This window comes from Dryobates pubescens, chromosome Z, assembly GCF_014839835.1.
Source record: "Dryobates pubescens isolate bDryPub1 chromosome Z, bDryPub1.pri, whole genome shotgun sequence".
Taxonomy (NCBI): Eukaryota; Metazoa; Chordata; class Aves; order Piciformes; family Picidae; genus Dryobates; species Dryobates pubescens.
In genome coordinates this window covers 99,036,922-99,049,673 of record NC_071657.1, presented here as the reverse complement: position 1 = coordinate 99,049,673, position 12,752 = coordinate 99,036,922, and the positions used below count along the sequence as shown (strand labels likewise).

At 39.9% G+C, this 12,752-nt stretch overlaps 1 protein-coding gene across 7 annotated transcripts in view; it reads left to right on the top strand.

The window, feature by feature from the left end:
- The window catches only part of PDE4D (phosphodiesterase 4D), a 471,410-nt gene that overhangs the window by 298,889 nt on the left and 159,769 nt on the right, over positions 1 to 12,752 (top strand). Inside the window, exon 1 of one of the 7 annotated variants that reach the window (XM_054179048.1) lies at positions 5,310 to 5,709. The exons of the other annotated variants lie outside the window; for them this stretch is intronic. Coding sequence (XP_054035023.1) covers positions 5,645 to 5,709 — 65 coding nt within the window. The 5' untranslated portion in view covers positions 5,310 to 5,644. Of the gene's footprint in view, positions 1 to 5,309; positions 5,710 to 12,752 lie in introns of those variants that run through there. 7 annotated transcript variants of the gene reach the window in all.

The window sequence follows — 12,752 nt, the reverse complement described above, 5'->3', positions numbered from 1 at the left end:
GGTGACAGAGAAGAACTTGTAGGTGATGTGATAGTTGGAGGCTGTCTTCGGCACAGCCATCACAAAATAACAGAATTTCTGATTCTTGGAGTAGGAAAGGCACACCAGCAGAGCTGCTGCCTTGGACTTCTAGAGGGCAGACATAGACCTGTTTAAGGAGCCTGGTTGACAGAGTCCCTTGGGAGCCAGTGTTGAAGGGACAAGAAGTCCAAGAAGGCTGGGTATCCTTCAAGAAGAAACTCCTAAAGGTTCAGGAGCACGCTGTCCCCATGTGCTGAAAGACAAGCCAACGGGGAAAAAGAATGACCTGCCTGAATAGAGAGCTTAGGCTGCAACTCAGGACAAAAAAGAAATTGCATGAACTTTGGAAGAAGGAGCAGGCAGCTCAGGAGGACTGCAAGGATGTTATGAGGTAGATGTTATGCAAATAGAAAACTGAAAAGGCCAAAGCGCATGTAGAACTTATCATGGCTGCTGCTATAAAAGACAACAAATAGTGTTTCTACAAATGAATTAATAAAAGGAGGACTAAGGAGAATCTCCATCCGTTATTTCATGTAGCATCCTAGTGACAAAGGTTATGGAAGAGGCTGAGGCACTTAATGCATTCTTTGCCTCAGTATTAATAGCAAGGCCAGCTGTCCTCCAGGTACACAGCCCCCTGAGCTGGAAGACAAGAGATAGGGAGCAGAATGAAGACCTCATAATCCAAAGTAAAATAATTGATTTGCCACACAACTTAGTGTGGCAGTTTAGACTGGGTGCCTCCTGTTACTGTCACATAAGCTACACCTCCTGTGTCCAGAGTGTCCAGCCCAGTAGGTGGGCACAGGAAACAGCGTATTTCATACCCATATTATCCTGCGCCCTGTAAATCCATTTGCAAAGTCTTTCTCTTCCTCCTTCTTCCCCCTCTGCTCCCGTGGGAGATGCTCCCTATCGGGTAGCGGTGGGGGAGGCCTCTTAGGCCTGGCTAGGCCTAATGCCAGGAGGAGAAGGTGGGGGGAAAGGGAGTGGGCAGTCTCAGACCTGGACAGCCTGAGACCAGCCTAGCAGTGGTGGGGGGAGAAAGAGCCCTGGGGTTTTTGGGTATACCCTCAGGTAGGGAGATGGGAAATGTTTGGGAGGGTTTTGGGTGTGCTATAGGGGACTCTGTATGCTTTGGGATTCCTTTGTGACTATACTTGTGGCTTCTGTAAAACACTTTCTGCTTTCCATTTAAACTTTCTATCACTTTTGCAATCCATTTGTGTGTCATTCTTTCGCCCCCTTCATGGGGCAAGAGAGATCTGCCTGGCCTCAAACCAGGACACTTAGACATACACAAGTCCGTGGAGCTGGATGGAATCCACCTGAGGGTATTGAAGGAACTGGCAAAAGTGCTTCCTAAGCCACTTTTCAGCATTTATCAGCAGTCCTGGCTAGTTGGGAAGCTCCTAATTGACTGGAAGTTTGCAAATGCAACACCCATCTAAAAGAAGGGCCTGAATGACAGGCCTGACAGTCTGGCAGGTTATGAAGTAGATCATCCTGAGTAGTATCACAACAGGTACAGGGCAACCAGGTGATAAGGCCCAGACAGCACAGCTTTTAGATAGAGCAGGTCCTGCTTTACTACACTGATCTTGTTCTATGACCAAGCGACCAGCTAAGTGGACAAGGAGAAGCTGTGGATATTGTTTACCTGGACTATAGCAATGCTTTTGACACCATTTCCCCACAGCATCCTCCAGTAGAAACTGGCTGTTTATGGCTTGGACAGGGGTACTCTTCAACGGGTGAAAAAACAGCTGAATGGTCGGGCCCAAAAACTGGTGGTGAATCCAGTTAGTAGCTGGTCAAAAGTGGTGTTCCCCAGGGTCTGTTCTCTTTAATACCTTTATCAATTATTTGGGTGAGAGGATTGAGTGAACTCTCTGTAAGTTTGCTTGAGGACAGGAAGACTCTACAGAGGGATCAATGGCTAGGTCAATGGACAGAGGCCAATTGTATAAAGTTCAATAAGGTGAAGTGCTGGGTCCTGCACTTCGGTCACGATAACCCTGTGTGTTGCTACAGGACTAGGGAGGAGTGGATGAAAAGCTGCTTGGTGGCAAAGGACCTGAAGGTGTTGGTCAACAGCTGGCCAAATATGAGCCAGAAGTGTGCACAAGTGGCCAATAAGGCCAACAGCATCCTAGCTCGTATCAGAAATTGTATAGCCAGCAGAACTAGGAATGTAATTCAGTTTTCTCCTGTATGGTGAGTCCATACCTTGAGTAGTATGTTCAGTTTTGGGCCAATTACTACAAGAAGGTGCTGGAGCATGTCCAAAGAAGGGCATTGAAGTTGGTGAAGGCAAATCACATCCTGGGCTGCATAAAAAGAAGCGTGGCCAGCAGGACGAGAGAGGTGATTGTGACACTGCTTTGGTGAGACCTCACCCGGTGTACTGTATCCAGCTCTGGATCTCCCAACACAAGAGAGACATGGACCCGGAGGGTTCAGAGGAGGGCCACTAAGATGATCAGAGGGCTGATCTATGAAGAAAAGCTGAAAGAATTTAGACTGTTCATCCTAGAACAGAGAAGGCTCTGAGAAGACTTTATAGATACATTCCAATATCTGAAGGAGTCATACAGGAAGGCTGGGGAAGGACTGTTTAGAAGGGCTTGTAGCAGCAGGGCAAGGGGCAATGGTTTTAAACTGGAGCAGGATAGATTTAGATTGGACATAAGGAGTACGTTCTTCACAACGAGAGTGGTAAGATAATGGAACTAGAAGCCCAGGATGTGGTTGAAGCTTGGTCCCTGGAAACATTAGAGATCAGACTCCATATGGCCCTGGGCAGCCTGATCTAATTGTAGGTGTCCCTGCTCACTGCAGGGGGCATTGGACAAAAATCACCTTTGAGGGTTCCTTCCAACCCAATGCAATCCATGTGAATGTCTGTGTGTGTGAAGTGTCTAGAGAACAAGTCCTGTAAGGAGTGTCTGAGGGCAGTGGAGTTGTTGAGTCTGGAGAAAAGGAGCTCAGAGAAGGTTTAGATTGGACATTAAGAAAAATTTCTTCACTGGAAGTGTTTTCTTAAGCTGCCCAGGGAAGTGGTTGATTCACCACCCCAGAAGTATTTAAAAGACAATTAGATGCTGTGCTTAACAACAGGGTTTAGTAACGGACTTCTCAGTGCTAGGTAAATAGTTGGGTGTAAATGGTTGGACTCTATGATCTTAAATGATCATATGATCATTTACAGCCCAAAGGATTCTATGACTCTGTGGATGCAATACAGTAGTCTTCTTCTTGCTATTGAATACATACTTTATAACAGCACCTCGTCTGAAGTCGGCAGACACGTGGAGGGCAGGCATTTCTTTCTAGGGAACTGATGAAGACCAGAAAAAAATTCCGTTTTAGTGAACAGTGCTAACGTTTGCCTCCGTTAGAGATCTGCATCTCCAGCAGGCTTTACTTCTGAATCTACATAAAAAAACGGCCCAATTATATAAGCACCTGTAACTTCAATATATTTATATTGTCTAGTAATATTTAGTATATAAATATGCTACAGTATGTTTCTAGTTATGATTCTGTTAACTACATGCAAGAGGCAGCATCTGAACTGGTGTGCTTTTGAGAACAAACCATCCTGAGACATCTCCTGTTCTGCACAGCAGAAATTGTCCTTGAACAATCCATTCACAATGGTGTTGTGACACCTCTTAGTCAAAAGCTTTATTTTCTTTCATATTGCATTAACTGACAGTGGAATAATGTTGATATTTACTGAAATGAAATAATAAGGCAAACCAAAAATAAATAAATAAATAAATAAATAAATTAAAAGGCAAGCTATTCTGCAATAGCCCAGCACCTCCATTTTATATGATTTTTGGTTTTCTTCATAATCTATAATTTCTGTTTTAAAAACTGTCACAACAACATGGCTGATATATATGCACTTCTATAGACATATGACCTGCATAGTGGCAGACCCACCTGTCACTAAAAGTCCCATGACTCTATCACACTTTTAGCTAAAATTACCACAGATACATATTTGCCTCTTTGAGCTTAATTTTTATGATTCCACAAGACTCTTACACAAGGTTCTGTGTTAACGACTTGGCAATGTTTGTAAGATACCGGGCAGAAAGCACGAAGAACAGAATGCTTATCAGGAAACCTTTTTAACATTCCTCCTGCTGTTGTGGAGCACTTCATATGCATGACTAGCAAAAGTCTCCAGGGCAGTCAGGGTCTTTCCTGTTGATATACAATGTAGTTGGCAATGCATTGTATTGTACTGTTATAAAATAAAGTACAAAGGCTTCAGAGAACTTTACTCACATTCCTATGCGATGATTTCAAAAAATACTTTAATATATAGCCTTTTAATAATGGTTTTATTTTATTTCTTCAGTCTATATAAATTTTATGAATATGATTCTCAGTGCTTACTTTCATTATGATCCTAGCTGCACTATCATGCCACACTTGTAAAGATTGTTCAAAGGAATAGCTATTATTGATGCAACTTGTTGAGCAGTAACTATACTCTTTTAGTTTAAAAATACTTCTAACATAGTTCAGAGCAAGTTCAAAATGCATAATTTAAATGATGTATTCACTATCCACTTCTATGCATTTTTTTTCATCTTCTAACACTGAAATAGCAAAATTTGCTTATGCTAATATTTCCTAAAAGGAATTAACTCTCAAAGATTAATGACAATTTTTTGTCCCTAAATTAAAAATGCAAGTTTCTTAGTAAAGCATAACTATTAATGTATTTATTGTAACAGGAGGAGTTTTGTTTCAACAGTACAGTAGGGAGGACATCACATTAGTGTTCTTTAACTGTGGTATTTTGTCCTTCAGTGATTTATAACAATAGCTGTCTGTATCTGTGTTTGACTTTAACAGTCAACAAGGAATTTTATTTTTACCTGACTTCCCCACAGTGTTTTAAATGTCTTTCAGATAAGGAAAGCTTTCTGTTTTGTAAAGTTAGACAATAGTATTTATTCACAGCACCTAGGCAACTATTAGGAGAAAAAGAAAAGGAATAATTACTTTTCTAAGTAAGTGTTTTAGTTAACTTGGAAGGGAAACTCCCTAATCCTTTTTTTCCTCCACAGACTAATTTATCTAGCACATCTCTAAGTGGAAATTCCTTGCAAGCTCACTAATGTTACTGTAACTTACATTAATCTTTTCCTTTCGTTTATTATCCATCAGTAGTGTTTTGTTCCTTTTTTTTCTTTTTTCTTTTTTTTTTCAATGTGATTGACCTTTAAACCTGTTGTTATCAAGCTGCAAGAAAGAGATAGAGACTGCTTTCAGCTGCCTTCATTCCCATGTGACCTGCAGGGAGAATAGATTCAAAATAGACTAGTTCCTCCCAGAGCAATACAAGACAGGAGAGAAAAGCACTGTCATTTCCGAACAGCCCAGTGCTAGAGTAAATTCAGTGTGAAAAAGGAAAGACTTGCAGTGTGTTAGAATTCTTCCTCCACTGCTCGGATTGTTACAGGCGACGGATTTCAAGGGCTCTAAAAAGCAAGAGGTTGAAAAGAATACTTTGAAACTGAGTACTCTGAAAATGAGCTTTGTAAGGACAACTGATGTTTGACTGCTAGAACTACTGAAGGAATTTTTCAAAATGAGCATTGTTATGAAGCCAAGATCCCGATCTACCAGCTCCTTAAGGACTGCTGACACTATGTGGTAATGTGTTTGGTTTGTTTCTTTCAAGCTCCCTTTCCTATTATGACACGCTGACACGTCCCAGGCTTTAATTTTGACTTGATAGCTTTTGCATGGTTATTGAAGATGTTCAGTTACTGACTTTCACAATTAGTAGCATGAAACAAAATTATTTAGCTTTTTCTTGTGTAATACTGTGTGTAGCATTTTTTATATGAGAAAACATTACATAGGTTTTTCCCATTCAGTAATCAGGTTCAGTCCTTGCACTCACTTTCTAAAAACCTTCCGTAGATTTATTTCAGGAATCAAATTATAATATAAAACTTACCACTCTGGAGGGTAAGCAGCTATAGTTTGCCTGAGCTATTCTGGGGCTCTTAGGTCGTTTTGCTGCATAAATAGATGTACGACGTAAGTGTCCTGGGAGGACATAGTTTATATAGTAGCATATGTGAGACTATGCTGTTATGCTTCATGCATTTCCCCTCCTCTTGGAGGCTCAGAGACGTAGAAGCAGCCTGCAATAGTAATCTGTGTGCATTATTTTCTTGCAGATTTTATCAGTTAGCAATCAGCAAAGTTCTGTCTTGTGTTTTGGGGTTGGTTTTTTGGTGTGGCTTTTTTGGGTTTTTGTTTGTTTGTTTGTTTTTTGGGGGTTTTTTTTGAGAACTTTATGCTTTATACAGCTTAATAGGCACTGACAGGACAGAGTTCTGTCAGCTATGCAAAATAAATTCCCTCTTATCTTTTAACATCTCTAACATTGTTTTCCTCTCTCTGTAATTTTAATAAAACCATCATAATTTTAAGAAACACCTAAGAGACTAATTGTTCAGGGCTATATTAACTGGTATAAAATTATGTATTTTAAAATATAGCCTTTGTTTATAAATAAATGACTGCTGTGTTAGAGTGGGATAGGCTGGTAATTAAATGCATTTCTTTCTGAGGAACTACATTGTTAATTGAATATTGGCCTATAAAAACTGTTTCAAATCACCTTGCTTCTGAATCAAATCCATGTCAGTACTAGTACTGAAGCAGTTTGGGTTTTTTTCCTAGTTAATCTTTTACTAAAGTAATTTTGTAGTAAAATAAAATTAAGTAACTACACTACTCAAGTTAGAGCTGTTCTCTCCCAGTTGTTCTCATAAACTGATAGGGAAATTTATTTCTGAATTAATTGCAGGAAGTTGTGGTTCTATATATTTATTAAAAGGTAATATAGCAATACCTTGTTGGCGAACTATGTATATTAAGGTGTTATTCTCTGCAGAGTGTTTCCAAGGTAGTAAGCAAAAAAGTATAACACAATTATTACATGCAACTGTACAAATATTTAAGCAGCTTTCTGATTAATTATTTTGCCTTTCATTTAATTTTTTTTTTGACTGCTTCCATTTATTCTTGGAGGAAAAAAATAATCATTTCAAAGTCCTCATAGCTGATATATGATATGTGATAACCAAATATTCTGCAGGTCCCCTTTTGTTGCCAATGCCTTTAGTTACAATGTTGATCTGGTAGGTGAGAATACCTGTACTGCAAATTCTGAACTGGGAGTCCTCTGTTACCTTGGCATTTGGAAATGCTACCTGAGCTCAGAAGTGGCTCTCAGGGAGATTCTTGGAGGCTGGCAAGGTACATGCTGTTCTCTGGCAGCATGGATCAACGCCAGGCAGAGACCAGAGGAAAACAGTGGGAAGAGAGAAGGAGAAGAAAGCCAGGCCACCCCTCATAGAGCTCAGCTCCTGGCCACCTCTGGAGCAGTGGAAGCTCAGGCCAGCCCACCCTACCCATACTGCCCCATCAAACGACCTTCATGGTGGGCTTGAGCAGGACTGGTTTCCAAATCACCTTCATCACTTTGGTTGGTGTTATTATTCAGCAGACTCGGGAGTCTGTGGGCTCATCCCTGTGTGTTGGTACTCCAGGAACTGCTTGCAGTTCTGTGGGGCAGAATAGGAATGCTCTGGTCTCATCAGAGTATTAAATAGTACTGAAGTATTTAGGGACAAGTTGTGTGTAGAAATCGTGAAGTCAGGAGATGAGGACAGCTATAATATGTAATTATCTGTTGATGTAGCAATCCTGCACTCTGGTGGAGGAGCAGGGTTGACTGAAGGGAAGCAAAGATGGAAGAATGTGAGAAGAAAAGTGACAGAGGGGTTTGTGGGTCCCAGGAACACAGCAATTTGAGTGACAGGGTTGTGCTAGAGTATGGATAATACTCTAGTATGTCCTTGCACTGCAGTTTCCCATACAAACAAAATTCCCATGAAGAACAGAAACCAAGATCCTTACATGTAGAGACCAGTGAAAGGATGGAAGAAGCTTGTAGTGAAGGTAGAGAAACCTCTGCTCTTGGCTTAGCCTCTATCCAAATGATGCAGTAACTTCAAGGTACGTGGTAAAAGTATGATATTCTTTTCAGTATCAGTATTATGAAGCATCCCAAAAAGCCCAGGTATCACTCATGGGCAGTATGCAGAGGTGCACCAGCCGGCTTCAAGGAGGTGCAGGTGAGCCCAGGCTGTGTTGAGGCTTCCCTTTGCAAAGTTGCTTCATGGGGCTGGCTGCCTAGCATGACAGCAGGATTTGTAGGCAAACTTTATCTTTCTATACACCTTGGAAAATTTCTCCCAACCTTACAGTAACTGAAGTAAACACAGATAGTTGGCATTAGTGCAAAATAAGAAGGTGACTTGCTGTAACAGGTAATAATCCTTAAATAATTCTGGTGAATTCTGCCACTCATTCCTACTCATTTTTGACTTCAGGATGTGATTGTGAAATCATATGGTTGTGAATCACAATATTCCTGAGGAATAGTCTAGAAGGGATAAATGACAGTACAGACTTTTCAGTGAAGCTGATTGATTTCTGTTGTTATTCCTGAGAAGAAATAACAAGGTAGTAATGAAACTGACTATATGGTAAAACTGTCTGACACAGAAGTATGTGCATTTTAATGAGAATATGACTCCACTTTCGTGACTATTTGCAAATGGACAATACATCATCAGTGTTCCACAGAAAATGTCATATTTCTGTTGGGGTTCTTTTTGGTAATGAAGGAGAAGTTTGAACTCAAAAAAAAAAAAGAAGGAGCTGGGTTATAATTTTTTAAATTTAGGTGAGGAATGGATGGCAAGTCAAGCACCATGGTTGCTGGACAACAGCTTACTGAACAGAAAAGGTGCAACTTGTTGGATTGTAGAACTTCTTTGTTTTGTCATGATACAGAGAAAGAGTCCAAAGAACTACAAAAGCTTCAAGAGCCTTAACAGCTTTTTGCCACAACCTTTTCTGTGTAGTGTGTCTAGAGCTGATCGTTATCTGTTTACTTTCTGGGCTGGCTTTCCTCTGTCTTTATTTATTTTTTGTAACGTATGCCAGTTCGGGTTTTCCTGGGTTTTGGAATTTAGGGTTTGCTGATCTGCAAATGGCACATCCCAGCCTCCTCAGTGCCCCTTAGAGCAGAGCCCTTCAGTGATTCAGTCTGTGGTATTCTATAGAACAATTAATCCATTCTTATTTAATTCCAAAAGTGGTTGCTACTGCTTCTCTTTGATATCACGACTTTTGCTAGATTGGAAATTGGTGAAGGATGTTGTCAAGTATGATTTTCTCAGTCTGTAACGTATTTATGGGTACGTGGAACAAAACTAGTCTGATGGGTGAACTTTTCACAACTTAATATATAGAACAAAACAGGGATGCTATATGAAAGTTTTATTTAACAGAGAGGAGAAAATGCTTATAGCCTTGCCTTCTGTGGATAGTGTTGTTTCAAAGGCAGAAGAGCTAAGACAGAAGAAAAACATCCAGCAGTACTGACCTGAGATTCTGCCACCTTTAGGTCAGGAAGACTGTGCAGCTAAGTGGAACTCTGATATGAGCATGACTCAGTCTTTTGGTTTCCCAGTCTGTCAGGAGGAAGCTGTGGCTACGTCACACCCCCTAGAGCTTGGCTATCCCCAAACAAGTCCTTGGTTAGTTGCTCAGTGCTGGCAAGCCTACTGCATTGTAAGGATGATGAATGTATATAATAAATGCTCTTGAATGAGTTGTATACCTCTAGGTTATTGGCATCACATCAATATTCAAATTAACTGCTGACTTGCAGACTGAGAATCCCAGTGCTGGGGAGACCAAGGGTAAAACCAGAATATTCCTTGAATGAGGCTTTGTCCACAGGACAGAAAAGAGTATGTGGATGTAACCATGAATAGTATTAACAGCATTAATACCACTCAGCAGTTGACTGTGGAATAGCTCAGGGATTTTATTTCTATACTGAATTAATCCCTTTTCCTCCCCAGTATTATGATGTTTGTGTGAGGCAGGTGTTGTCATTATTGAGAATATCACCAATCCGCTGTTGCCATAAGTTAGGAAACTAATCTTCATCAAAAGAGGGTTGGGAACTCACAGAATTTTCAATTACATTTTTAGTAGTCGAAGATGGTGGGTACAGTCCACTGGGGAAGTTTAGTGCAAACTGCACAGTGTCCAAACTCATGGGAATGCTGGGGTACCAAAGATCATATGGAGAATTAAGGCATTTGTGAATGCTGAACAGAGCCTGCAGCTTGGGATGACCTTTCCTGAACAAAACCTGACTCTGATGGCATTTGTAGGTGACTTCACTTAGCAAAACAGTTTTTTCATAAGCATTCAAACCATGATGACCATAGAAATTTGAGGTGGTATATGTGCTTTTAATTTGTGTGCCAGTGCTAATAAGGAAACCTGCATAGTAATCATTATCTTCTTTTCCATATATGATATGTTGAACTGTTACTTTTACAAAACAAAATGGGGACAGATGCTATTTTCTCTTGTGAATTAAAGGTGACTATTGAGGCAATCAAGTATTTAATTTTCTAAGAATGTAAGACATCTCTTACTGAGCCTGACCAATGCTTTACCTAACCAAATATTGTGTCTCTAACTGCACCAGTAGGAGAACATGAAAGCCTTTCTAGCTTCTGCTATGGTACTTCCCAACATCCGCTAGTGTTGTGTTAGGGATGTTATAGGATCTGTCTTTAGCTGTTCCCTTTAGAGTTCATCTAAGGATCTGTTTCCCATGAATTTGTCTAATCTCTTCTTTGATTTTACTGACACACACAGCCTTCTGCAAACCTTTCTAACTATGTGAGGAAGCAGTTGCTTTACTGTGTTTTAAGTTGGTGTCCTACTAGTTTCAACATGTCCCTTAGTTCTGTCATTATGACATTTGGTGAAAGAGTCATGTTATAATAAATGCCAAATAAATGCCTGTTTTTAAAGATTGACCACAACATCCTCAGCCTTTTCTTTCAGTATTATGTTCAGCCTAAGTAGTTGCTTTATTTTTTTCCAAAACATTGTATTCCATATTGGAATTCCCTTGTTTCATATGGATATGCTCCTTATAATATAGAGTAACATCACAACTAGTAAATATTAAAATATGTATTCAGTATAAGTTAGTTTTATTATAATCTGGTTAAATGTGCACACTTGCATGTTCCCACATACAAGTTAGATTTCACTTTTATGTATTACTTATATTCAGTGGTGGTTTTGTTGATAAGATCAGTGACACCAAGAGCACATTTCCTGAGGTAGACATCTAAAATACATGATGCAACTCATAGTCTGAAAGCAAGTATTTCTGTCCACTGAGTGATGCTACTAGAAGAGATATGGTCTTTAGGTATCTGTTATGTCTTACACTGGAAAATGTCCTGGAAGACAGGTGCCTCTCACCTTTGGAAAAAATGCCATAGTGTAATGGAAAGGAATAAAAGGGAAAAGAATTCTACCAAGACATCACAACACTGATTCATATTTGTGCTCCCTCCTATCCAGCTGAGCCAGATGCAAATGGGCATTCAGTCTGAGCTGTCAAGTAAGCACCCCATAAAACTTACTGCACTTTCCCTTATGTTAGGGACAGACACTGAAGTGCCTCATCTCCACTATCCTCATGGTCCAGTTGCATACAATCAGAGCTCCGTTCATGAGTTCATAATCTACAAATGTGCACATGGAGATGGCACTGAGAACAGATTATGCTGTAAAGACAACATTATCTCAGGAAAATTGAGAGAGGGGTGTTTATACACTAAAATGAGTGTGTCAGAACTACATCATGTGCTTGCATGCCATGGGGAGAGAATATTACCTATGTGTTGTGGTTTAACCTCAGCTCCTCACTTCTCCCTCCTCCCAGTGGGATAGGTAAAAAATATGAAAAAAAATCCCAACACTCACGGGTTGAGATAAGAACAGTTTAATAACTAAAACACTATAGTAACAATAATAACAATAATATTATATATGTTATATTATACATTGTATATAATAACAGTAACTTAAAGTACTATAACAAAAAAGAGAGAGAAATAACACTCAAGAAAAGGACAAGCAATGCACAAGGCAGTTGCTCAGTATCTGCTGACTGATGCCTGAACAGTGGTTGGCTCCCCAGTCAATTCCCCACAATTTTATGCTGAGCATGGTGTCTTACAGTAGGGAATACCCCTTTGGCTAGTTTGGGTCAGCTGTCCTGCACATACTCCCTCCCAGCTTTTTGTGCTCCTGCACAGTAGCAAAGCATGGGATGTTGGAAAGTCCTTCATTTCTTAGCAAGAACTAAACTCATCGGTATATTATCAGCATTTGTCTCATAATGTTTCGAAAACACATCATTATTCTAGCTACTAAGAAACAAGCCACTTTGAACATGAGAAAAATAGCTCTATCCTAGCCAAAAACAGTACAGTATATTTTTCTTGATGTAGCTTGGAAGAGAATGTCTCTGGAGTAAAACTTTGCTATTTGGTCTGATTCATAAAATCAGAAAATTGTTTCAGTTGTAAAAGGCCTCTAAAATCATCAAGTCCAATCATTACCTAACTCTACTACATCTGATTCTAAACCACGTCCCTTAACATCACACCTATGCATCTTTTAAACATGTCCAGGGATGATGATTCAACTACCTTCCTGGGGAGCCTGTTCCAGTGTTTGATAACCCTTTCAGTGAAGAATTTCTTCTGGTATTC